General features: G+C 36.1%; 1 protein-coding gene across 1 annotated transcript in view; it reads left to right on the top strand.

Annotated features, from left to right (window-relative positions):
- The window catches only part of ASB3 (ankyrin repeat and SOCS box containing 3), a 104,355-nt gene that overhangs the window by 31,577 nt on the left and 45,177 nt on the right, over nt 1-27,601 (top strand). The window contains 1 exon segment of the mRNA XM_027623015.2: nt 4,819-4,977. Coding sequence (XP_027478816.2) covers nt 4,819-4,977 — 159 coding nt within the window.

Consider the following 27,601-nt stretch of genomic DNA (forward strand, 5'->3'; position numbering starts at 1 on the left):
CATGTACTGAATGGAGCACTGGGTGTTATATGCAAACAATGAATCATGGAACACTACACCAAAAACTAATGATGTAATGTATGGTGATTAACATAATAAAAAATGCACATGCCTCTCAAAAAAAATAAAAAAGGAAATATGCAAAGTTGAAATATTGATAGACACTGCTAAATTATTCATAGTATTAATCAGAAATTTTCAGTAATGAATGAAAGAAATAATTCAGACTAGCTTACACAAAGAAGTGTATGAGTACCAGGTGTTATATATATAAGTATTGAATCCCTAAATTGTACACCTGAGACTGATATTACACTGTATGTTAACTAACTGGAATTTAAATAAAAATTTAAAAGAAAAACTTCAAAAAGAAACGGGCGGGAAGAGTGGTTATGTAACTAAGTCTGAGTGGTAGCTCCCTTTAGGCATTGCTGGATGCTCCTATTGAAATGAAGTCAACAGGACTCAGGGTCTTAACTTTCTCTTATCTCTGCATTTCTCTATGTTCATTTTATCCTCCTTGTAGCCTTTCTCTTTGGAGCCAACCTTTTCTTAGAATTCCTAATTAAAGCATAATGAGATGATGCACATTGTGCAAAGTATGTGACTAAGCTACCTGAAATGGACAGTCATCACTCTTTGTGATTGGCACATGTTAAATTTGTTTGGTCATCATCAAATTGTGGCCCAGCTGTTGAGATAAGGTTCTGATCTTAATACTTAACCTATGTTAACCTCTACCTAAATATTTAACCTCTACTTAAAACCATGTGGTTTTGCTTTCCTTCTTAGGGGCTTGCAAAAAACAAAAGTCTACCATCTTTCACTTAAACAAGTAAGTGAGTTTACTATGTATAAGTAAAGGACACTTTGGGTTAGGAAACATAGGGTTGTAGTATCATTGCCAGAAAGTTAAAGTCAACTCTGATCATTGCTATATAGGCATCAGGTGGCTGGATTTGGTCCAGCAGACATGGCCCCAATCCTGAAAATGCAGCCATGGAAGAAATCACAAGTTGTTATAAAAGAACTGAAGTGCCCATTATGGGTTTGTCCATTATGTAGTCTTTAATGCCTTTATATTTAAAATTTCAATAAGTAGAATAGAGGCAGAAACTACTTTGCCTTCCAGTGAGAAGTAAGTAGAGGTTAAGGCATTAAAAACTGAGTATTATGAGCCATTTCCCCAAGAATCCTTATAAGGAAAGGAAAACAAAGAGAGGTGGTTGATAGTCCAGTTCAAGATAGATAAGGGTCCTTTGGTCCCCACAAATCAGTTAAGGAGGGCAGCTTATTATTGGAATTTTCAAAATCAATTTATATTGGGTCCTGACAGCTTTCTTAAAATGATGTTTTGGAAAGGTGCCTGGGTGGCACAGTCAGTTAAGTGTCCGACTCTTGGTTTCGGCTAGGGTCATGATCTCAGGGTTGTGGGATTGAGCCCTTCATCAGTCTCCACGCTCAGTGTGGAGTCCACTTGAGATTTTCTCCCTCTGCCCCTCCCCCACATGTACATGCTTGCTCTCCGTCTCTCTCTCTCTCTCTCTCTCAAGTAAATCTTTAAAAAAACGATGTTTTGGGGAAAAAATGATGTTTTGGAGACTTTCCCAAATTTCTAACAACTGTGACAGTACATAAATACTGTAATTCTGTTGAACCCCTTTGAGGGTTTAGGCCAGCTGTTTTATCTTTGTTTTACTGTTAAGGAACCTGTGCTTCATAGAGTTTGAGTAATTTACCCAAAGGGTAACCCAAAATAGAATTGGTGGAGCCAGGATTGCAGCCCAAATCTTCTAACTCCAAATCCATTGTGTTTGGGAAACCATGTTACTTTCCTGGTCCAGTGGTTTTAGAGTTAGCTATTTAAATGTACTATTTTTTATTTCTTTTTTTTTTAAAGATTTTATTTATTTATTTGAGAGAGAGAATGAGAGAGAGCATGATGGGGGGGGAAAGTCAGAGGGAGAAGCAGACTCCTTGCTGAGCAGGGAGCCCGATGCGGGACTCGATCCCGGGACTCCAGGATCATGACTGAGCCGAAGGCAGTCACTTAACCAACTGAGCCACCCAGTGCCTCCCCCCCTTTTTTTTTAAAGAATATCTATTTTTTCTGTAGGTAAAATCTTTTAAGATCTCAATTTTGTAATTAACCGACTTCACTATTTTTCTTCTGAGAAGTGCCTTTTCTTTATTTCATAGATAATTGCACAGATGTTTTTGGGTGTGTGTGTGTGTGTGCATAAATCACTAAGCGTGGCCGTCACTCAGGTGGGAATTAAGCTCCCTTCTTGAGGGGGAGTATCTACATAAATTATATGTAATTTTTCTGATATTTAGAATATCTCCTCTCTTCCATTTATTCAGTCATTTATATCTGCCAGGGCTCATATGTATTAATTTTATACATTGGGTTATAATTGAATATGATGTTACTTATTTTGTTGCTCAAATTGTTCTAGCTTTTGTCATTGAGTGCCCCTTTCAGGTTGGCTCTTGTGTTTCTTTGACATGCCCCCCATGTTTTTTTGGCCTTTTTTTTTTTTTTTTTAAGATATTATTTATTTATTTGAGAGAGAGAGAGAGCATAAGCAGGGGAGAGGCAGAGGCAGAGGGAGAAGCAGGCTTCCCTCTGAGCAGAGAGCCCAACGTGGGGCTTGATCCCAGGACCTGAGATGACCTGAGGCCGAAGGCAGATGCTTAACCAGCCTGAGCCACCCAGGCATCCCTCCACCCCCATGTTTTGTTTTTTGAGCACTTTTTTTTTAACTTGCTGAACCCGGAAGATGCTTCAGGCTCATTTTGTATATTCTTTGTGCCAACCCTAGAATCAGCCATTTTCTTAAGAGCCCTGGTTCCTTTTATTGGAGAATGGTGCTGAAAATTAAGATCTGGGCACTGAGTATGCTTATGGCTACTGGCATGTCTTTATTTTTAAGACCCTTTAGCAGACAGAGCTAGGAAATATATTTATTATGACCCATGTGTATACACATACTTATAAGTATTTCTGTATCTATCCATCTATATCTGCATTAAAGCTAAATACAAGTCATACTGCTGTCTGGATCTAATCCAGTACCATATGGTTCCTTCTAGCTTTCTACCTTTACTTCTCTGTAACCTCCCTTTCCAAAAGTGAGACTGTCACTGTCGACCATACATTCATTTGCTTATCCAATCTTATTGTATGGGTATAGTGGTTTCAGAATTGTTAATCTTTTTTTTTTAAGATTTTTTTTTTTTAATTTATTTACTTGAGAGAGAGAATGAGATAGAGAGAGCATGAGTGGGGGAGGGTCAGAGGGAGAAGCAGACTCCCCGCTGAGCAGGGAGCCCGATGCGGGACTTGATCCTGGGACTCCAGGATCATGACCTGAGCCGAAGGCAGTTGCTTAACCAACTGAGCCACCCAGGTGCCTGTGAAAAACAACTTTACTAACTAGACTACAGTGTGTATGTACAATTCCTTTTGTCTTAGCCTTACAGTTTCTAGTCACAATGAAAACCATTTTCTAGAGTGTCATCCATTTGTAATCCCACTTAGATGCTTTTGTCACAGAATTCTATCCTGAGATTTTAAATGGCTAGGATTAAGCCTTATCTCTTTTTCTTCTTTCTCAGTGGAAGAGAACATCCTTCTTTTCAAAGAGAAAGTTCTTCAGCATCTGACACAACATTGACATAGGTTGGCTACCTTTCAGCCATCATCTCTTCATCTCTTTTTTGCTTCTGATGGCTCCTCCTCTCCCTCATCAGCACCCTCCTCTGCCCTTGTGTCAATGCCACATTGTTTTACTTATTCTGACTTTAAGATCCAGTTTAGTATACAGAGTAAGTCTAGTCTCCTCTCAGTTCTTGCTTTATTTTTCTTACTTTGTTATTCTTACCTGCCCTCCCCTATCCCTGTCAACTTCAGTCACTTTACCAAGTATAAAACCAGCCAACCAACAACAAATGCCAGCTCTTTTGGCATTTTGATTAGAGTTATAATAAATTTGTTAATTATTTTGGGAAGAATGAGCATCTTTATAATACTGAGATTCCCATTTGGAGCTGTCTGTATCTATGTATATCTCTGTGTTCCTAGTTTTTGTCTCAACCTTATAGTTTTGTGGATATCTGAATAAAGGTCAGTTTCTGACTAATCTGGGAAATACTTTTTGTGATATGAACTACCTTCATGTTATTAGTTGAGTACAAGGAAATAATGCTTGAGATGAGACCATTTCTCTCATAGAAACATAGAAATTAAAAAAATTTATCAATATTTCAGTAAATCTTGCTTAAGCAAATATTTGGTGCTACATCCTCTTCAGATCTTGCTTTTGTGTTACCTTTCAACTCCTGCCACTCCCCTTCCCTACCCACCAAAATTAGAGAATAGAAAATGAGTGTGTGGGCAGAATTTGTATGTTAAGAATACCAGAGAGCTTTTTACATCATGGCCCCTGTAGAATTCTTTTTTTTTTTTAAAGATTTTTTATTTTATTTATTTGAGAGAGAGAGAATGAGAGATAGAGAGCACGAGAGGGAGGAGGGTCAGAGGGAGAAGCAGACTCCTCGCTGAGCAGGGAGCCCGATGCGGGACTCGATCCAGGACTCCAGGATCATGACCTGAGCCGAAGGCAGTCGCTTAACCAACTGAGCCACCCAGGCGCCCCTAGAATTCTTTTTTTAATTTTCTAGGTGGTTTTAAACACAGACCTCCCATTTATAATTGTATTTTAATATTTCATTAAATTCTTCTTGGAATCTTTGCTTTTTAATCACAAGAAATAGCAGCAATATCTTCCAGTTCACTTTTTTTTTTTTACATAGATTCATCTGAAAACTACATTAAGACAAAGACTTTTGAGGGCTTCTGTGCATTACATCTTGCTGCAAGTCAAGGACATTGGAAGATTGTACAGATTCTTTTAGAAGCTGGGGCAGATCCTAATGCAACTACTCTAGAGGAAACCACGCCACTGTTTTTAGGTGAAGTATGCTATTTTTGGTACAGACGTAACTTTTTTATTTATTTTTTTGTTAAAGAAACTAAACTTAATTTACCCCCAAGCTGTTGTACTTACAGTATTTTCCTTTGCAAACATTATATTGCCACTTCTTTGATTCTGAAACTGAAAAGGTATCCCTGTTGTTTTCCACCCTTGGGTGATAGCATCTTGGAAATATTTTTAAACCTTTATTTAAAGTTGTAAAATCTGTTCTGAATTGTAGTCACCATCATTGTTCCAATATTGTTCTGAAGACTTTGGATAGCTTAAATTGTAGCAATGGTTACAAGGTTACCTGTGAATGTTTTGTTTGCTTTTGCTTTTTCTTTGTATTAAGAAATTGAGGTTTTATGGAAGAAATCACCAGCTAGTTCTTTAATGCCAGTTAATTTGTTGCCTATATATAGATCCCTATTCAGACTTCTTCAGTTATGGACTATTTTTAATTCCTTAAGGACTAAAGGTCAAATTCTAAAGGGCACACTTTTTCTTCTCTCCCTCTCTTTGATCCTGTTTTTCCTCCCTTTGATCCTATTTGTCATTAGGGACATTGTGGCCCATAAAGTTTAGTAGAACATGAGAAAATTAAGAGAATAAAATATTTGTGTAGAATCAGTGTATCTAGACTACAATTTTTGCCCTGCCATATGTAATTTGTATGTACATTTATTTGCTGTAGTTTAGTTTCCTTGCTTGTAAAATGAGAGTATAGTACCTACATAGTTTTTATTGGACTGAGAATAAAATGAGGTGCCTATGAAAGTACTTTATTTCTTTTGAGCATAATGTATACTTAAAATTTATATATAGTAAAAGTCATTCTTTTTAGTATATAGTTCTATGAGTTTTGATGTGTGCATAAAATTGTGTAATGACAGTAATAGTTAAGACACAGAACAGTCCCAACACCTCCCAGCCCCCCAAATTCTGTCATGCTGCCTATTTTTATTTCAGGCTGCCTATTTTTAATCAACCTTCCCCGAAACTTTACCCCTAACAACCGCTGATCTATTTTCCTCCCCGTATTTTGCTTTTTTGCAGAATATCATAAATATATATAGAATAATACAACATATAACCTTTGAGGCTGACTTCTTTCATTTAGCATAATGCTTTAGAGATTCATACATGTTGTTTTGTTATCGAGAATTCATTCCTTTTGTTGCTAAGTAGAATTCCATTATGTAAGTGTACCACAGTTTATCCATTTACCAGTTGATAGACATTTGAGTTGTTTTCAGTATTTGGTGGTTATGAATAAATTGCTACATTTGCATGCAGGATTTGTTTGAATATATGTTTTAATTTTTCTTAGATTAATACCTAGGATTGTTGGGTCTTGTGGTGTGTGTTTAACTTTGGAAAACAGTTCAGAAATTTCTTACAAAGTGACTATATAGTTTGTATTCCATCCCTCCAGTAATGTTTGATAGCTTCAGTTGCCCCAGATGCTCACCAACAGTTAGTATTGACAAGTTTTTCTTTTTTGCTTTTAGTGCCATCTCATTGTGGTTTTAGTTTGTACTTTTCCTGGTTGCTAATGATGTTGAGCATCTTTTCATGTGATTATTTGCCATCTTTCCGTTTTGTCACCCATTACTTTTGTATTTAGACATTTTGTTGTGAAACAATTTCAGACTTTTGGAAATGTTCTCACAGTACAAAGGACTCTTATATACTTTTCCCCCAAATCTTGTTCTTTTGCTGTGTTCACTTTATGATTTTATTTCTTTCTCTATATTTATCCATGTATTTTTCTGAACCCTTTGAGATTAAATTGTAGATATAATGCTTCTTTACCGATAAATACTACAGTATGAATTTCCTAAAAGCAATGAAATTGTCTTATATGACTGCTATATGATGATCAAAATCAGGAAATTCACATTGATACAGGTTTGTTATTTAATCTACAGTTCTTACTCAGTTTTGCCAATTGTTCCACTAATGTCCTTCATAACAGCAACAACAAAATTTGTTAGTTTGGGATCCAGTCCAGGATCATTTGTTAAATTTAGCTGTTATGTCTCTTTAGCTTCCTGTAATTAGGAACAGATTTTCACTCCTTATCTTTTATGATTTTAACATTTTTTTATTTTAACATTTTGAAGAGTTCAGGTGATTTATTTTGGAGAATGTTTTTCAGTTTGGGTTTGTCTCATGTTTTTTCTTGATAAAATTCTGGTTATGCATTTCTAGCAGGAATATCAAAGAAATGAAATGGTATCTTAATACATCTTATCAGGAAGAATATGACCCATTACTGGTGATGTTAATTTATTAAAGTATTTTGAATAGGTAAAATGTATAATTATGAAGATGTTTAATGGAAGTCTTGCTGTAATATGGTTCGTGTTTCCCTGAGGGAAGATTGCTTTTTTATATAAGGTTTTTTTTTTCACATGCACATTTAACTCACTTTGGATATTGTGTACACAACTACATAGTAGGCTTTCATTGTGGCTTAGCCATATACAGTCTCCGATTGGGTTGCTGTCTTTAAGAAATCTACCATATAGAGGAGTGAACAAAATTAATTAAGTCCTGTAAAAGTGATAGAAATAAAGTGTTCAAGATATTAAAAGAAGGCAATATTAGTCGCCTTGGGATAACAGAGGAAGACATGTGCATAGTAACTGTATTAATAGTACCTACAACATTTGTTGAGCAGAGTGTATACCAAACCCTGTGTCAGATGTTTTACATGAATTAGCTACATTGTAATTTTCATGATGATTCTGAGATATGTACTATTATTATTTCTGCTTTTATAGATGAAGAAGATATAAAAACACTGTATTTAGGATGAGAAGAGCTATATTTGAGTCTTGATCCTGCTGTTGTCTGCATATTGGTTAGAAGAGCACTTCTTGAATTGATTTGATGAGCTATTAATAGAATTAATAGATGTTCATTGACAGAAGGGTTCCTGATCAACCTGTGTTTGGGAAATTCTGTGTACTGTATTCCCCAATGTAGAAAAACAAAAAACATTAGCTCTGTAAGCTTAATGTGTCCATCCAGAGAGAAGTTTCTTCTGCCCTCTCTTATCCCATTTTTGTGTCTTCATAGCCCTTTTACTGTATTGTATTTATTTGCTTTTTTGTTAATTGACTGTCTTCTCCACTAGAAAGAATGCTTCATGAGAGCGGGCATTTTATTTATCATGTTCACTGTTGTAACCGCCAAACCCAGATAAGTGCCTGGTATATGGTGGCATTTAGTAAATTATTTGGTGAATGAAAGTGTCTCTCAGATCTGTTAATAAAACAACACTTGTTTTAACTTTAACCCGGCATTTTTTTTTTACATTACTTTTTTTTATTCTCACAAATATTTTATTTTAAATAATTTTTTATTGTTATGTTAATCACCATACATTACATCATTAGTTTTTGATGTAGTGTTCCATGATTCATTGTTTGTGCATAACACCCAGTGCTCCATGCAGAATGTGCCCTCTTTAATACCCATCACCAGACTAACCCATCCCTCCACCCCCCTCCCCTCTAGAACCCTGTTTGTTTTTCAGAGTCCATCGTCTCTAATGGATCGTCTCCCCCTCCGACTTACTCCCCTTCATTCTTCCCCTCCTGCTATCTTCTTTTTTTTTTCTTACCATATATTGCATTATTTGTTTCAGAAGTACAGATCCGTGATTCATCAGTCTTGTACAATTCACAGTGCTCACCATAGCACATACCCTCCCCAATGTCTATCACCCAGCCACCCCATCCCTCCCACCCCCCACCCCTCCAGCAACTCTCAGTTTGTTTCCTGAGATTAAGAATGCCTCATATCAGTGAGGTCATATGATACATGTCTTTCTCTGATTGACTTATTTCACTCAGCATAACACCCTCCAGTTCTATCCATGTCGTTGCAAATGGCAAGATCTCATTCCTTTTGATGGCTGCATAATATTCCATTGTGTATATATACCACATCTTCTTTATCCATTCATCTGTCTATGGACATCTTGGCTCTTTCCACAGTTTGGCTATCGTGGACTATCCCGGCATTTTGAAATGTATTTGACCATAATATTCTTTTTCTTTGGGAACACTTAGAAAAATCTCAAAGAACATTAACATTCCATGGAACGATTTGAGAAATGCTCATCTGGTAATTTAGTTTACGGTTTCAAAATATAATAGTCCCGTTTATGAAATTCAGTGTTGTGCTTCCTTATATAAGTATTTGAAGAAAATCAGAGACGCAGTTTCAGTGATTTCTATTTTAGGATATAGTTAACTTGTAATTTTTTATGTTACTGAAAGAACAGTTGCTAAGATAATTCAAATCAGTGAATAACTTTAAATCACTTATTTTTAGTAACAGGACTTACTTAGTTTCTTTGGCAGCAAACTCACTATCCTAATTATGTTTTATATTGGCTAATACAAAAAATAATTTGACTCAAGCAAGGAGGTTAACTGCAAGGAGATGTAGTACTTTTATGTGCCCAAGTACAGCATCAATTGTATTAGGTCCTTGTTTGGAAGTAGAGCATTTCTTTAAAAAGGAAAAGTATACCTTTAGTTTTTGCAAGAACACAGGGTTGAGGGATGGACATATGACTCTTCAGTTAGGTGATCTGTGCACAAGCGTCTGCTTGCCCCATAAATAATATGACAAACTTCAGCAGTCTGTTTTGCTTACTTGTATCTACCTCTTTTAAATAACCATGGTGATCCATGTTTCAGTCTATAATGGAAGAGATTCTTTTATTGAAACAAAATCTAGGACACCTCAAGATTTGCAACAAACTATAGATGATAATGTCTTGATGAGCAGAGTGGCTGGACCAGATGAACTTAAAGTGAGAAAGGGGGACTGCCCATCTGGTGTAGCTTCCTTCCCGATCTTTGAGTTTTCTTGCAAAACTGTTCTTTGCTAAAACTTTTAAGTGTTGAAGTATGTTTTCCTCTCCCCGCAAGGGTAGCTGTATTCCTATACATGTTGTAGTACCTCTCTTAGTGGCCCAGTTTACCACCTAGACTGTTGCTGGAGGCTATAAATATAAACCTGGAGGATTAAGGGATAGAAAAATGAATGTAAAACTATGGAAACTTGATAGGTGACTTAGAAAAGTCATTGACATCAGTGACGTTTGAGTATGACTGAAGTGAAGGCTATATGCAGAGAGAAAATATATTATGCCACCATTTATAATGAGAACATACTTTCTACAGAGAACTCGTCAAGATTTTTATTTTTTATTTTTTAATTAGGCTGCATGCCCAGCATGGAGCCCAGTGTGGGGCTTGATCTCACAACCCTGAGATCAAGGCCTGAGCTGAGATCAAGAGTTGGATGCTTAACCGATTTAGCCACCCAGGTGCCCTTCATCAAGATTTTTATAAAAATGAGTTTGAAAGGAAACTTTTCAGTTTCATGGCAGTAAGAATCAAAATAAGAAAACCTTGCAAGAAGGGAAATTCAGGAAACTTATCTTTCCACGTGAAAATTGTCCTTGAACATCTTTTTGTTAATATGCAGTTTAAAGTTTATATTTTATCAAAGAGTATGCCCCCTTGTTTCTTTTCTCTACCCTGGCCTTCTCTCCCATTCCCTTTTCTTGCCTCGTAAATGCATACACAGTAAATAGTCTAAGGATAGACTTGTCAAATTGCTTTGGAAATAAGAATATCCTTATTTATAAATATAGTAGATTCTAAGTGAAAACCCAGCTAATTTTATAGGACTTAAGTTTTCTTTTTATTTTGTGATATATAAAACAACACTGATAAATTGGAGGCTCGAATCTAACCCAATATGACTTCATAGAACAATTTTTATGGGAACTGCACAGCATGCAGTTCTGGCTTTTGATTGATTATTTTCCATTTTTTGTTCTTCTGTGTGTCTGTTTGTTCTGTATAACCTTCAGTGTTAAACATAGCAGGAATGCTTAATAAGAACAAAGTGTTTCATAAAGTGTTATGTGAGGCTGCCTATTTCAATATTTAACTGTGAAATGTGTTGTACTTGAGCTCTGATGGCGTATCCTTTAACTCTGACTCCACTGATATATTCCAGAATTGAACAAACCACAACCTGTTTCCCTTTTCACTAGTATTTTCATGAATTGGTGGTCATTGATAGGGCTAATTTTCGAGGTGCTAGCAATTTTAAGGTTTTGAATTCATATGTTTAATATGTATTATGTTAATTAAACTTTATCTTTGGTGTTGTTTTTAGATTTTTCAACAGAGATTAATTATCATCAGGGATTGTAACACAAGCATTTTTACTTGAGGGCATGTTCTTGAAAATCAAGTTTGAGTTTTCCCAGATCAAAAGTATGGTATTCACCAAAAAGTTGTATTTTAAAAATGTTAATTTCTTTTCTGTTTCTTTTTTAAAAAAGATTTATTTATTTATTTTAGAGAAAGAGAGATAAAGAATAAGAGACTATGGACTCTGAGAAACAAACTGAGGGTTCTAGAGGGGAGGGGTGTGGGGGGATGGGTTAGCCTGGTGATGGGTATTAATTATAGAGGGCACGTACTGAATGGAGCACTGGGTGTTACACGCAAACAGTGAATCATGGAACACTACATCGAAAACTAATGATGTAATGTATGGTAATTAACATAACATAATAAAATTAAAAAAAAAGAATGTGAGCGCGGACACGCATGGTGGGAGGGGCAGAGGGAGAGACTCTTTAAGCAGATTCCCTGCTGAGTGTGGAGCCTGACATGGGTTTTGATCCCAGGATCCTGAGATCATGGCCCGAGCTGAAACCAAGAGTTGGACGCTTAACCTACTGAGCCACCCAGGTGGCCCCACCCTTTTTAAAGGTTTTATTGTTTTAAGTAATCTCTACACCTTTACACCCAATATGGGGCTTGAACCCACCACCCTGAGATCAAGAGTCACATGCTCTACCAACTGAACCAGAAAGGTGCCCCTATTTTATGTTTCCTGATGTAACTTGTTATTATTTTATATCACACTCTTCTATGTAAAACATAGACAATATCTTGTTTCTTAAGTAAGCAGTTATGAAACTAGGATATTTATTATCTTTTTTTTTTTTTTTTTTTTTTTTTAAAGGGTTTTTTTTTTTTTTTTTATAAGTAGCTTTTATTTTTTAAGATTGATTTATTTAGAGTGAGAATGAGAGAGAGAGAGAGAACATGAGAGGCGAGAGAGTTAGAGGGAGAAGCAGTCTCCTCGCTAAGCAGGGAGCCTGATGCGGGACTCGATCCTGGGACTCCAGGATCATGACCAGAGCCGAAGGCAGTCGCTCAACCAACTGAGCCACACAGGCGCCCCAACTAGGATATTTATTATCTTATGTTTACCTTCATGCAATTAATCTATTTGTATAATCTGTCATTTTATTAGCCATGATTCGATAGATTTAAACTTCCAGCTTCTAAAGATGAAGAAATCATTATCCTTAAATTGTCCTTATGTAATACTTTTTTTCCTTCTTTTCCCTTCCTTTGTTAGTTATATCATATTTGCATGTTAGTGGTAATCACATTTGCAACCTGTTCTGGCATCTTAATTCCTTTATTTAATTTTATTCTTAGTTCTATGCTTAAATAGCTTAGAAGTTTGTCACCAGTTACTTTACCATGGCTTTTTCAGCTTTGCTTGGCTAACTAAATTCTTCCTTTAATAGAGTCCTCTAAAAGGACCTATGGAAATAATGTTCCCTGAGTTCTGCATGTTCATAATTGAATAGTGATTTTGTATTTGGACAGCAGTTTGATTAAGTGTATAATCCTTGAGTCATATTTTCTTTAGGAAGTTTTTTTTAATAGTAATCTGTTATGTTCTAGAGTTGAAGTTGGAGGCCAGCCTGATTTTCTTTTCTTTTTTTTTTTTGTGACAATATTTTTGCATGTCCATTCTGGATCATGTTTTTTCTGAGACATGGTGCTTTTCAATAGATTTATCTATCTGTCTATCTATCTATCTATCCATCCATCCATCCATCCACCGAACTTGGGGCTCAAACCCACGACCTGGACATCAAGAGTCACACATCTTCTGACTGAGCCAGCCAGGTGCCCCTTCAATATATAGATTTAGTTTTTCTTTGTTATTTTAGTAAAGCCTTTTGGAATTATATCTTTAAATATTTGTCTCTTCTGTGATTGTGATGGTCTTCTTGAGCTCTCATTATTCATATGTTGGATATCCTGTTTTTTATATCTATTATTTCCTCTCTAATCCCCTCTTAAAATTCTTTTACTTTACTTTTCGTTTTTTTTAATCCTCTGTGTTCATTTTCAGAAATATCTATTCTCTGTAATGTTTTTTTCCAGTTTCAACAGCATTCCTATGATTGTTTCATTTTCTCCAGGTCTTTTCTAAATCATATATGTTACATAATTTCCTATCATCTAGACAGCTTTTACCTGAGCTCCTATATCTCAGTGTTATGCCTTTTCTCCTTAACTTTTTTTTAATTACAGCTTAAGTTTTAGCTACGATTTTCATTACTTTGTGGCAATATTTTTATGATAAGAGGGTTTTTTATTTTGTCTACTAATAGTTCTTCCTGAAATTTTCTTCCCCCCCCTTTTTTTTTTATAACTTTGTATGGATTTGTGCTTGTTCGTTTGTGATAACTCATCTGGAAATGTGAGTTTTTCCGTGGTCGGTTATTTTTAGGAGATTTTTAAGAGAAAGGAGCTAGAGCCACATTCCGGACTAGTTAGTGTTCCAAAAACCCTCTCTAGGGTTTTTGGTTGTTGAGTTCATTTAGCTATTTTACCAGTCAGTGGGCACAGGCGGCAGCTGTGGGGTTTTTGCAATGCAGCTGCCCTTCTGTGGAAGCAGAGACAGACTACTCTTGCAAATATAGTTTCTTTGTGTGATTCCTTGTTAGACCCTGTTCTGACTTTCAGATTTCAACTGGGTCCAGGATGTTCTGTCAACGGCCCAGAATCCTATCCCTCTGCTGGGAATTTATGTTTTGCAACTCAGAGCGAGCCTCTCACCTTTGAGGAGTTTACTTTGCTAGCTCTTTCTGAGATGTGCAGCTGAGATATCGCTCCCCTTCCTCCCTTAAGTACCCAGGATTGACCTCCTTTCTTTAGGAAGTTCTTATACCTATTTTTGGTTTGGAGTTTTAGCTGGATCCCAGTTTTGCTAAAAATTGAGAGTGTGTTTTTATTTCTAATTTTCTTTGCTGATTTTGGATTAATTGCTTTTGGATGCTTTCTAAGAAGAGTAAGGGGAAATGCTTGTTTTATGCCCCAGTAATAAAATTGGAAGTCCTTAATAACTTTTAAAGTAGAACAAAAATTCTTGATTTCAGTATTTTGCAATAATGTAATATTCTAGTATAGACCTAGATGGGCTCCCCCTCAACCCCCACCCCACCCATATAGTGCAATCTCTGTTCTCTTTAGATACCATAGAGCAGTGCCACACAAAATGTTGGTTTGTTGATGTAAGGTGCTTGAGTCAGAATGTAAATCAGTGCACTGCTTCCTTTATTAAAGAAGTCTCATTTTAAGAAAAATGTCAGCGGAACTAAACAGTGCGCTTAGGGACATAATTGATTTACATTCTGGTCAAATCTTACCTTGTTGAGGACTGGGGACAGTTTTCAGATTGACAGCCAGTTTATGAACAATATTAAATATCACTGCTGTACATTATGGATGTGTGGCTGTCAAACTGGATCATTGCATACATAGTTAATGCAGTTGTCTCGTCATTCTTCATAATAATTATTACCATTGGCCAATTAATTGTATATGATCTTCACTGGTTAGTATGCTGAAATAGAAGTGTTGCTTCTATATAAATAGGAGTCCTTGGGATGAAGGACAGTTTGCTATATACTTTTTCTCTAATAGGGACTCTTCAATGTAATTTACTTCTCTAAGCCATAACATGGAGATCATACTTACAGAACTGGTTTTCCTATAGGGAGAATACTGTTATATGAATGTTTCAAAAATGTGAATTGGATAATTACAGAAGGTGGTAGAATTCATTGTTACAGCTCTAGAAGATATAAATTTAGGGGTACGCTGAGTCAAATGTTGGTCTTGATTCTGTTGCTGAGGAGACATCTGGAAAAATAATATGTAATAAGATGGTGAAATTCCAGGGTTTTGTCTAAGACTTTCTTGTGATTGAAAGATGTCTTTTTCTGGATATGGTCTCCAATGTCTAACTGGTCATTAGAATTCTCTCTTTCTGGGGGTACCTGGGTGGCTCAGTTGGTTAGGCGTTTAACTCTTGATTTTCACTTGGGTTGTGATCTCGGGGTTGTGGGATCAAGCCTCACGTCAGGCTCCTCATTGGGTGTGGAGCCTGTTTGGGATTCTCTCTCTCCCTCTCTCCCTCTTTAAAAAAAAAAGGAATTCTCTCTCTCTCTCCTTTTTTTTTAAGATTTTATTTATTTATTTGACAGAGAGAGACACAGTGAAAGAGCAGGGGGAGTGGGAGAGGGAGAAGCAGGCCTCCCATGGAGCAGGGAGCCCGATGCCGGGCTCAATCCCAGGACCCTGAGCTGAAGGCAGATGCTTAATGACTGAGCCACCCAGGCGCCCCTAGAATTCTCTCTTTTTATCAGAAACCGTGAGACATGTCAGTGGCAACCTGTAGAATTAGATTGAGGTATTGATCACAACTTTTTTGTTATATTGTTAACATAATGGAGTTTGCTCATGAGGCCATGGTTTTTCCCATTGGGATACATCCTTAAGCTTGTTAGTCATTGGGTAGACCTGAGGTACTTGATAAGAAAGAAGTGTAACTTCATTATTATTATGAAGTTACACTTTTTCTAAATTTTTCTAAATATTTAAAAACTTTTCTAAATATCAGTACAATACTCTATTTCAAACTAAACATTCATGGCCAAGACACGGTATGGGACTCAATCCAAAAATATAGAGAAAATGGTTTGCAATGATGCCTTTATCCTTGACGGGAAAGTCTTACTTTAACCATTCTGATTATAAACTTTAATTATGAGTTAAATAACCATGGGCAGTCCTACTTAGCCAGTGATATTCTTGAAAGAATTCTACATCCTTCCCAGTCATGTTACCAAAGTGAATTACTTCAAGAATGTCACTGATTGTAACTAATGTTTGCTGTCATTGGAGTTAGTATAGTATTTTAATAGTTTTTTTATCTTGGGTATAAAGCCTTGGAAAAACGTAAACTCTGAAGTCATAGCAAATAAATTAGCCAAAAAAAAAAAAAAAGAGAGAGAAAAATCCCTTGTCATTGCAATCTAGTTTCTTTCCTAGTGCCACCAGATGTCACTGTAACCACAGGACCAGAGAAATTCTGCAGTAGATAAAATGGCTTATGAATGTTTTAAATGTATAAAAAAAAAGTTTTATACATATTAGGTATACAATGAAAATATTATTTTATTGTTGAATTGTTTAGAAAAATGAAGTGCATAATGGAGAATAGAGTACATGTAGAACTTAAAAAGCATACAGTTAAAAATTCATATATAAATCAAATATACTAATAGAAAGGTGATCTCTGACGTTCTCAGAAATTGCCATCCTGCTGCTATATAACAAGAGGAGATGGACAGCCTGTGTTTGAACTGTCCACTTCAGCCTCACTGACTGTGATGTTTCTCAGTAGAATTACTGTCAAAATCGGAGCTTTAAAATGAAAGTATATTTCTAGCCTATAGATGTAAAACTCATCTCACTCTGATTTGCATTTGTTACAGAACTTGTCTACAGTAGTTCCCTAGAATACGTAGTCACATTAGGCATTTTCCCAAAAGAACATTCAGTAGGATATGTACATTTTTAAAAGTTCCTCTTTTAAAAATCTGTTCTTTAATGAATGTTGCATTATATGATGATCATTATTTACTATTCCTAGTTAGAACTTACTATTCCTAGTTAGATTTATTACTTACATGTATGTGTAGGTTTGTCCTGTTTGTCCCAAATGAGAATCCTATGTTGAGTTCATGCCTTCAGGAAGTCTTTATCTGGGGCTTCGGATGGCACTTAATATGCTCCATGCCTCAACTAAATTTTGATTTTGGTTAGAAGTTTTGTATGGGTCAAAGACTGTTTTCAGTTCCTTGATTTCTTCTTTTTCAAAAATATTTTGTTATTCAGGATGCTTTCCCAGATTACTTCTTTTTCCCTTTAACTTAGGAAATGGAGAAACTGTCTCCCTAGAAATTATTGAAATTGTCATCCTTGTTTTCTTAGACTTTTGCTCTTCTAGGCTTCTCCAGCACTATAATATCACCTCTTGTGGGAGGGGCAGTGTCCCTTCCCTCAGAGCTTCTGGTTTTTCTTTTCTACTGTCTCAGCTGCAGTCTTAGAGAGACAATGACAATACCTGTTTGGATTGAAGGGAGGAAAACCCTTCTCCCATCTCTCTGTGTGCCCCAGACATTTTGAGCTCTGCTTTCCAAAGTGGGGTGTTTTATTCATCCTTACTCTTTATCCTTGAGCTCTGGTCTCTGTTGAATGCTGGTATAATACCAGATCATTATGATTCTGCTTTCTTTTTCTATGTGGGAACCACAGTACTTTTGCAGATTCTAGAATTACTCATTTCCTTTCTGTCCTTGAACACTTAACTCCAAACCATTGGAGCCACAACTGGTTGCCTGGTTCCCTGTCCCCATTGCCAGGCATGCATGTATCTCAGACAGATGTGCCTAGTATTCTAGATTAAATTCCAATTCAGTTAAATTCTAAACTCTAGACCAATGCTGTCCCATAGAACTTGGAACTGTACTATATCTACACTGTCCAGTATGATAATCACTAGCTATGTATGGCTCTTGAGCACTCCAAATGTGGCTAGTTTGATTGAGGTACTCAAATTTTAATAAATTTAATTAATTTAAATATTTAAATATTTAAATTTTATTTTATTTTATTTTAAATCCAGTATAGTTAACATACAGTATTATATTAGTTTCAGGTGTACAATATAGTGGTGCAACAGTTCTAAGTGTACTCTTAATCCCCATCACCATTTCAACCATTCCCCCACCCACCTCCCCTCTGGTAACCATTAGTTTGTTCTTTATAGTTGAGTTCTTGGTTTGTCTCTCTTTTTTTCTCTTTGTTCATTTGTTTTGTTTCTTAAATTCCACATATGAGTGAAATCGTGTGGTGGTATTTGTCTTTCTCTACTGACTTATTTTGCTTAGCATTATACTCTCTAGATTCATCCATGTTGTTGTAAATGGCAGGATTTCATTCTTTTTTATGGCTGAATAATATCCCATTATATGTATGTGTATACCACATCTTTATGCATTCATCTTTTGACGGACATTTAGGTTGCTTCCATAATTTGGGTATTGTAAATAATGCTGTAATAAACATAGGGGCGCATTATTGTTTTCGTATTCTTTGGGTAAATACCCAGTAGTAGAGTGACTGAATTATATGGTAATTCTATTTTAAATTTTTTGAGGAACCTCTATACTGTTTTCCACAGTGGCTGCACCAGTTTGCATTCCCACCAACAGTGCACAAGGGTTCCTTCTTCTTCACATCCTCATCAACCTTATTGTTTCTTGTATTTTTGATTTTAGCCATTCTGACAGGTGCGAGGTGATATTGTGGTTTTGATTTATAATTTTAATTACTTTAAATGTAAACAGCTACTTGTGGCTAGTGGCTTCTGTATTGGAGAGTTTGGCTAATCATACATCCTTAACTGAGCAGCAGTGCTCTTCTGTCTTTGAAGCATTTGTCTCCTATGCCCTAGCATGCAGTACTAGGTGAGTCCCATAGCGTGTTGAAAGGGAGGGAGTAGAGAATCACCAGCTTAGCCAGTCAGCTTTGCTTTAGGGAGATGGTAGAAGTTGCAGCAGAATTTTCTCATTGTCCTCAATTGATTAGGTGATTATGAGCGTTCTGCCTTCTTTGTTAGGCTTAGTTCCTACTATCAAGGCTTACCATCTAATTGGGGTTATTAAAATAACAATTCAAGGCACACTTTAGTAAGTGCTGTAAGAGGCACAAAGTATTATGAAGGTGAGTTCAGTCCTAATTACTGTTATTATTCTGCTGTAGATTATCTACTTTCTTGTCTCTTCTCCCTCTCTGTTTCTTTAGGTTTTAAAGAATTTTTAATTAATATGTAAAATATAACTTTATATTATTAAGTAAGTAAGAATGTTCAGTTAAATTTTTATTCTGATATGTTTTTAAAAAGTTCACATTTATACACATTAAGAATATTTCAGATATGCAAAATGTTTTTGGAATTCCCATTTGAAATTCTCTTCAAAATTTGTGGCATTCTTAAATAAAAAGACAAATGAAATAAGTTGCCATGTACCTGACACTAAACTTCAATAGTTTTCAACTTAGGGCAAATCTTGTTTCATTTATAGCTGTACTCACTGTCTCTACTCCATTATTTTGAGGGAAAACCCATTCATCATATAAAATATTTATTTATTTATTTTTTAAAGATTTTATTTGAGCGAGAGAGAATGAGAGAGAGAGCATGAGAGGGAAGAGGGTCAGGGAGAAGCAGACTCCCCACTGAGCAGGGAGCCCGATGCGGGACTCGATCCTGGGACTCCAGGATCATGACCTGAGCTGAAGGCGGTCACTCAACCAACTGAGCCACCCAGGCGCCCTTCGTCATATAATTTAACACATAAATATGTGTGTATGTATCTGCAAAGGATAAATATGTTTCTTTAAAAAACTATCACAATGCTGTTATTGCTCTTAAAGATAACAGTAATTCATCAGTATCAACAAACATCCAATTAGTTGGATCAGAATTTCCCTGATTGTCATATATATGTTTATGTGTATTTTTCAGATTGTTGAAATCAGCATCCAGTTAAGGTCTCTGAATTGTAATTAGTTTATTTGTCCTTTATTGTATTTTTAGTATAATGTTTCATCATTTCTACCTCATGTAATGTTTGTTACCTGTTCATTGATTTTAGAAAAAGTCTTGGATGGATGAGTAGTTAATAATCTTAAGCATCTTCCGAGAATGCTAATGGTGTTTTAAAAGAATGTTATAGGGCGCCTGGGTGGCTCAGTTGGTTAAGGGTCTGTCTTTGGCTCAGGTCGTGATCCAGGGTCCTGGGGTTGAGTCTGTATTGGAGCATGGAGCCTGCCTCTTTCCCTCTGTCTTTCTCTCTGTCTCTCATGAAAAAAAAAAAATAAAATAAAATCTAAAAGAATGTTATGTATTTGCAAGAGTTGACTTAATTTTGCTTGTTCTCCAGACAGCATCTTGTGCACAGATTGTTACTGATGCTCATGTGAGCACATGTTAATTGAAGATTCTGATTGAGAGATATTATGATGTTGGTACATACTAAGTATGATACCACAAGAATAAAAGGGGACTTATAGTTCCATGCTGCTGAAATGTCTGGTCCTAGTTATTTGCACCCATGAAGTAGTTTCTTTCTCTTCCTTTCTTCCTCTTTCTTCTTCAAAATATCTTATAGGATACTTTTCATGTATATGGCCATCCTAGTATCACATAGAAATTAGTTTTATTTGATGATATCCACAAATCACTGTTTCTCTGCTCAGAATCACTTAAATTGTGGAAATGCTTCTAAATCAAAGGAAGTTGGTATTACCACCTTATTGAGGAAAAGAAGTAAATTTTAGTTTAGTGCCTATACTACATACAAATATGTAGGCATGGTTTATCCTTCAAAACTAAATAATTCTTCAGCCTTGCCATAATGATTAGGTTGCTGAAGTACTTTTTTTAAAGATTATTTATTTATTTAACAGAGAGAGAGAGAGAGAGAGAAAGAGAGAGGAAAGAGAGCGAAAGAGAGCACAAGCAAGGGGAGTGGCAGTCAGAGGGAGAAGCAGGCCCCCCGCTCAGCAGAGAGCCCTATGCAGTACCGTGACCCGAGCCGAAGGCAGCCGCTTAACTGGCTGAGCCACCCAGGCGTCCCGATTGCTGAAGTATTTTGCAGTAAAACATGTTAATAGGCTTCTAGGGTATGACTGGCAATGACAGTAAACACATACACTTAAATTATAAATTCTTTTCCAAATTTAGGTGAATAGAAATTAATTTCCAATCAAGACTTTGCTGGGATTAGATCATGGAAAAGTACGGAAAAATCTGTAAACACTGATGAGTATAAGGGTTTTAAAAGTTGTAGTCGTTGATGACTGTTGAGTGTGAAGTCAGTGACTGTATATAGCCCCAATACGGCCAGGCAGAAAGTATGCAGTGTGTTGTCTTGGAATTTAAGTCTTTAAAGATTTGTCGCAGTCTACTCTTACTGAGACATGAGAAAATGAACAAATGATACTAATTAAACAGTCTAAGGAAATCTCTTTAGAGTCAGTGAAAACTTAGGAAATAGAAGGACAAGAAAGAGCCTAAAGGTTCTGTGTTAACAGCTTCTGCCTGCAGGCCCAATTGTGTTTTTTGGAGTAGAGGAAAATCTGGCAAATGAATGGCTGTTTGTACAGGTAGTGACCATGGAAAGAGAGGATTATGGACTTTGGACTCCTTTTTTTGGGTTGGGAAAATAGTGTGTATGTTTGTAAGGCTGGTTGACAAGATCAATATAGTTGTGGAGGACGAAAGGTAAACATGTTTATTTAAACCAATAAAATTGGTCATAGGTAATTATTCTAGAGAAAATAAATTGGACAATGAGGCTTACTGGGGCCAGCAGGTGGATTATAAGTGCTGAGGCCTAGAGAATGTTAGGGACTATTGAGGAAAGTGAAACCCAGTGTGAAGGGACAGCCCCTACTTGCTCTGGCCCAGTGTTGGTAGATTGCAGGGTACTTCGAATATGGATATGTTTTTTGTTTTTTTTAATGTGAAAGTTCCCAATTTTTGAATGTTGCCTTAACTATAAAACAAAACAAATAAAACTGTGTGGACCAAATAAAATAACACAGGATAGAATCTAACTGATAAGCTGTTCAGTTTGTGACCATCAGTAGAATATATTTATTTGTTGTTTACAGAACACAAACTAATGGATAGATAAAAACATACTTTTTTGTCCCCTGAAAGATGACTTCAGAGGTCTGGTTTTTTTCTGTGCACAGCAGATCTCTTTGATCATAATGAGGAAGCCAGGACTGTGTTCCAGACATTTGAATCATCTGTCTGCCCCTACAGTGTTGCTTCACTAATTCCGTAGGCTTCTCTATATGCTTCTATACTCTAGGTTGTAACACAGGATCTGAAATCTTATTATAGGGAAATGCTGTAAAAAGAGTGAGTCCTCACACAGGTATTATATAGGAATTTCTGTCTTATGGTATTTAAATGTAATTTTGAATTGTTCTTTGGGCTGAAATTCTGTTTAAAGGCAGATATTGAAGTGAGCTTGAAGACTGTGGCCCTGAGTCACAACAGCAGAAGTATTGTCTTATGATGAAAAATTTGTAGACTTTGGAATAAGCCAATCTCCAAAATACTACTGTACAAATTTTTGAAATATGATATCTAGTTGAAAAAATTAATAGACAGACTAGTAGATATATGCTGAAAAGGTGTCTGTATTAACAGCACAGATATCACAAATTTCATTTTTTTCTATTTTTATTTATTGTATGAACAATAGCAGATTTTAAGAAGAAAAAAAATTGTCCCTTATCGTACACATTTGTATCTTTAAGAATTCCCTGCAATTCCTTATGGGTAGGTATTTTATGTCGTTTATACAGAAATTCATGTAGATAATTTTATAATTTAAAGAAGCACTTCACATTTTATATAATGCATCATACATATATCCAATTTACATTTTTTCACTTAATCTGCTGTAAGCATTCTTTTTACATTTTAGTAGTGTCTTAACAGTTATAGTTTTAGATATTATTTTAGTCTACTGAAGGTATTATATCATAATATTAGACATTTAGACTTTTTGTTTTATTATCAGTCACTTCATGTTTGAAAAAAATAACTATGAAATTTTTTCACCCAACAAATTTTCATTGAAGGATTACTAAATAAAAAAATAAACATTTTATTACACTTTCATATTAACCTTATTAAATCACTGAAAAGTTGGTAAATCATCACAAGGACACCATTTGCATAACATTTGCTAATTTAAGAAATATTACCATGTTTATATGTTTTCCATATCTGTTTATTTTTTGTACTTTTTTAAATAAATTTATTCATGTCACTCATCTATAAGAGTCTTCATGTTTTCCTTATGATTTTATGAATTCTTTATATTATTAAGCTCGTTTTTATGTTTGGTGAAAATTATTATTTCCCTGAGCACTTGTTTCCTCACTACTTTTTCAATTCTATTGTATATTGTATTTCTGTTGAAATCTTTTTATCTTTTACTTTGTGATTGTATCTATGGTATTAAGGTTTAGAATGTTTTTCTACTAAAATATGATAAATATGCAATTCTGGTTTTTTAAATTTATTTTTATTTTTTGATTATTGTGTGGTGAAAAGTTTGGATCTAAATTTATTTTTCCTTTAGAAACTGCTAATCAGTTAATCAAACACCTCTTACCACTCTTAACAAGTTCCATTTGTGTGTGTCGTGGCCCCCCCCCCCCCCCCCCCCCCCCCCCCCCCCCCCCCCCCCCCCCCCCCCCCCCCCCCCCCCCCCCCCCCCCCCCCCCCGGTCCCATGGTTCATATTTTAATTAATGCTGATGGGCCAAAGGGTTCTGGTAACTACATTCCAGGTGATGCTTTTCAAGTGGAGTAAGCCAGAAAACACTTTGAGAAAAAAAGTGAGAGAAGAGAGGTTAACTAAAAGAAAGACTTTAAAACACAAAAGAGCCTGGACTTCATAGTTTTGAAAGTTCTCAGCCTCCACTAAGAGCAAAAGGCTTAAACTAAGAAGACTTACATTAAGATTTACAAGCAAATATTGAATCCAGGGCACCACCAGGGAAACATGGTATCAAAGTGAAGTCTTCTATATGATTGTAAAGTACTTGGTTAAAATCTGTGTGTGATAAAGGTGGTGCCTCATAGTAGTATTCAGGCAGATGAAAGGTCCTCTAAAGATTTTAGGGTGTGATTTATAGGCAAACTCAAACAGTGGGGCTTTAAGAAGCTTGGGGTGTTGCTCCTCAGCAGAAGCCCAGGGCAGAGAAGGGCTTATCTCAAAGAGCTTTGTGAGTGTGGTTTTTGTCTATTAAAGAGAACCCTAAGAAGATTCACAGAAGATCCACAAAGTTTTAAAAGAAATATGTTGATAGAAACACTTCTGACTTGAAAGAGAGATAGGTGGAAAGATAGTACAAAATACAAAGACACCATCAGTTACAGGAGCCCCTGCATGTGGTAGCCGTCACTCCCCACTCCTTCCCCCAGCCCCTGGCAACTATGAAACTCCATCGTGTCTATGGAATTGCTTATTCTCGACATTTCCTATAATCACACAATATGTGGCCTTTTATGTCTGGTTTTCATTTAGCATAAAGTTTTTAAGGTTCATGTTGTAGCATATATCAGTACTTTATTCCTTTTTTATGGCTGAATAATATTCAGCAGTGTGGTTGTACCACCTTTTGTTTATCCATTCTTCAATTGATGAACATTTGGGTTGTTTCTACTTCTTGACTATTATGAATAATCCTGCCAAAATCGTTTGTGTATAAGTTTTTGTATGGATATATGTTTTCTGGTTGTTTTGTGGAAATTTCTAGGAGTGGAATAGCTGGGTCATGTGATAACCCTATGTTTATGTTTTTGAGGAACTGCTGGACTTACAAAGTGGCTGTACCATTTTGCATTCCTACCAGCAATGGATGATGGTTTCAGTTTCTCCATATCCTTGTCAATACTTGTCTATGTTTTTGATTACAGGTATCCTAATGGGTGTGAAGTGGCATCTCATGGTTCTGATTTGCATTTCCCTCATGATTAATGATATTGATCTTTTTATGTGTTTATAGGTTATTGTTTAAATTTTGATTACAGCAATAAAAGAACTCATTATGTGAACATCTCATTTAATTTATAAGTTGCAAATAAATACTTCTCTAGATTTTATTACTTGAATCTTATTGTTTCCATTTTAACATCAATCGTGTAGGTTTATCTTTCCTTTGTAATAGCAAAGATCTGATTAGTCAATTTGAGAATCCTGCTTAGTGTTAGTCTCAAGTGCTTTTTTCCCCCTCTGCTCATTTCTGTTCTTTTAGTATTTGTGATGGTGTGTTTAATGTTTGAAGTGACCAGTCAGTATAAATACTCTTCTGTTTTCTGTCATCTAGCTTATATTTACTGAATGGCTCTAAAAGTCAGGCACTTTGCTAAGTGCTGGGGATACATAGTTGTGAGTGAGGTTTATAATCTGGTGGGGAATTTATAATGAACAAGTATACATGTGAATTATAATTGCAATCCATTAATAAGTGATAGAGAGGAATGGGACATTATGATATGATAGAAAGTAATAGGGGGACCTGCTTTAGTTGGGCTGGTCAGTGAAAATTTTTCTTAGTTGTTGCATTCTGAAAATAGGGAACAAACCATTGAAATAAGGCAAAAGGAATGTGGCTAGAACACAGGAAAGTGAGGGGGAGAGGCTCACAAGGTGAGTCTGAAGAGAGAGCTGTTTTCCATTGATGCTCTAGCTGAAAATTTTTTCCTTGATAAAATAAATGAACAAACAAATCAGTCAACCAATTAATTAAAACTTCTGACTATGCCATACAAAATATGGCTTCTTCCTGAGACCTCTTTGGCCTTATTTCCTCTCCCTGACTTACACTTAAGTCATAGGGGCCATCTTGCTGTTCCTCAAAACATACCCAGCTCTTGGCTCCCTCACAGCCTTTACGCTCCTGTTTCCTGCTTGGACTACTCCTCCTCGATCTCTTTGTGTGACTTACTGCTTTTTATCTTTCATTTCTCTCTTCAGCTAGCTGTCTTTGTTTCTAAGATGACCTCTATCTCCTTTTCTAAAGTAGCACACTCATCCCCAGTCACTGTCTATTATTTTACTCTGTTAATTTCTTTCACAGTATTTTCATGAGAACTTATTTTATTTATCTATGTTTGTTTATTATCCATCTCTCTGGCTAAAAGGGAAGTTCCATGAAGGTAAATACCTTATCTCTTGAGTTGACTGCTATATAACCCTTGTGCTTGGTACAGTCCCTGGTACTGTTGAATGGCTGGATTAATTAATTTATTATCGCAGAGTCTTGAAGGATATGGTGAAATGGTAGATTTTAAGTGCAAGTGGGAGCCCTGAAAAAAAGTTAAACTATTAAGCTGTTAAGTTGATTTCAGTGGCTTGTTGTTTGTAGCCCCTTCTATAATAAAGGGAATTCTTCCATGGAACTGTCAGGTATGTTCATATAATCATCCTTGATTTACATATAATGTGAAATCATAAGACGTATAGTGACTTCTTCTAAAGCACTGTGGTTTGCTGATTTTCTGGGATCTGTAAGTCAATGTGGCTTTTCTTTATGTTTTTAAAATCAAATTTTGGAAAATTTCAGCCATTTTTTCTTGAAATATATTTTTCTCTGTCCCATTCTTACTCTCTTCTCCTTTGGGACTTTCAATTACATGTATATTGGACTGTCTGATGTTGACCCACAGGTTCCTGATGCACAGTTAGTTTTCCTGCAGTCTTTTTTTCCTCTCCGTTCTTTCTTCATTTTTTTTCAAAGTTTTGTTTATTTAAGTAATCGCTGTACCCAGCGTGAGGCTCAAACTCACCACCCCAAGATCCAGAGTTGCATACTTTTCTGACTAAGCCAGCCAGGTGCCCCACTCTCTCAGTTCTTTAGATTGGATGATATATATATATTATTATATATTTTAAAGATTTATTTATTTATTTATTTGACAGAGAGAGACACAGTGAGAGAGGGAACACAAGCAGAGGGAGTGGGAGTGGGAGAAGCAGTCCTCCCGCCGAGCAGGGAGCCCATTGTGGGGCTCGATCCCAGGATCCTGGGATCATGACCTGAGCCAAAGGCAGATGCTTAATGACTGAGCCACCCAGGCGCCCCTGGATGATTTATATTGATGTCTTCAAGTTCACTGACTCTTCTCCTATCTCTAATCTTTTAAAAGCCCACTCATTTCTTTTTTTCAGTTCTGGAATTTCTTTTTTTTTTTCCCTTAATGACTTCAGTTTTCTGCTGAGATTCTCTGTATATACCTTTCTATATACCATATATATTAAAAAAAAAGTCTTTGAACATATTTCCCTTAAATTTTTTTTTAAAGATTTTATTTATTTGAGAGAGAGACTGAGAGACAGAGTGAGCACGAGACAGAAGAGGGTCAGAGGGAGAAGCAGACTCCCCGCTGAGCAGGGAGCCCGATGCGGGACTCAATCCTGGGACTTCAGGATCATAACCTGAGCTGAAGGCAGCTGCTCAACCAACTGAGCCACCCAGGCTCCCTCCCTTAAATTTTTAAAACATATTTATATAAGTTGCTTTATTTCATCTGTTAATTCCAACATCCGGGCCATTTTGGGGTCAGTTTCTGGTGACTGCTTTCTGACTTGTATACTGGACATGGTGGATAGTATGTTAGAAAGGTTTGAATTCTGTTATCTTCATATGAGAAATGTTGATATGTTTTTTTTCTTTTTGCTAATAGTTCATTTACTGACATATCACCTACAGCTTGTTTAGGTTTGGTTTTATGCTTTGTTAG

The sequence above is a fragment of the Zalophus californianus genome, chromosome 8 (assembly GCF_009762305.2).
Source record: "Zalophus californianus isolate mZalCal1 chromosome 8, mZalCal1.pri.v2, whole genome shotgun sequence".
NCBI lineage: Eukaryota > Metazoa > Chordata > Mammalia > Carnivora > Otariidae > Zalophus > Zalophus californianus.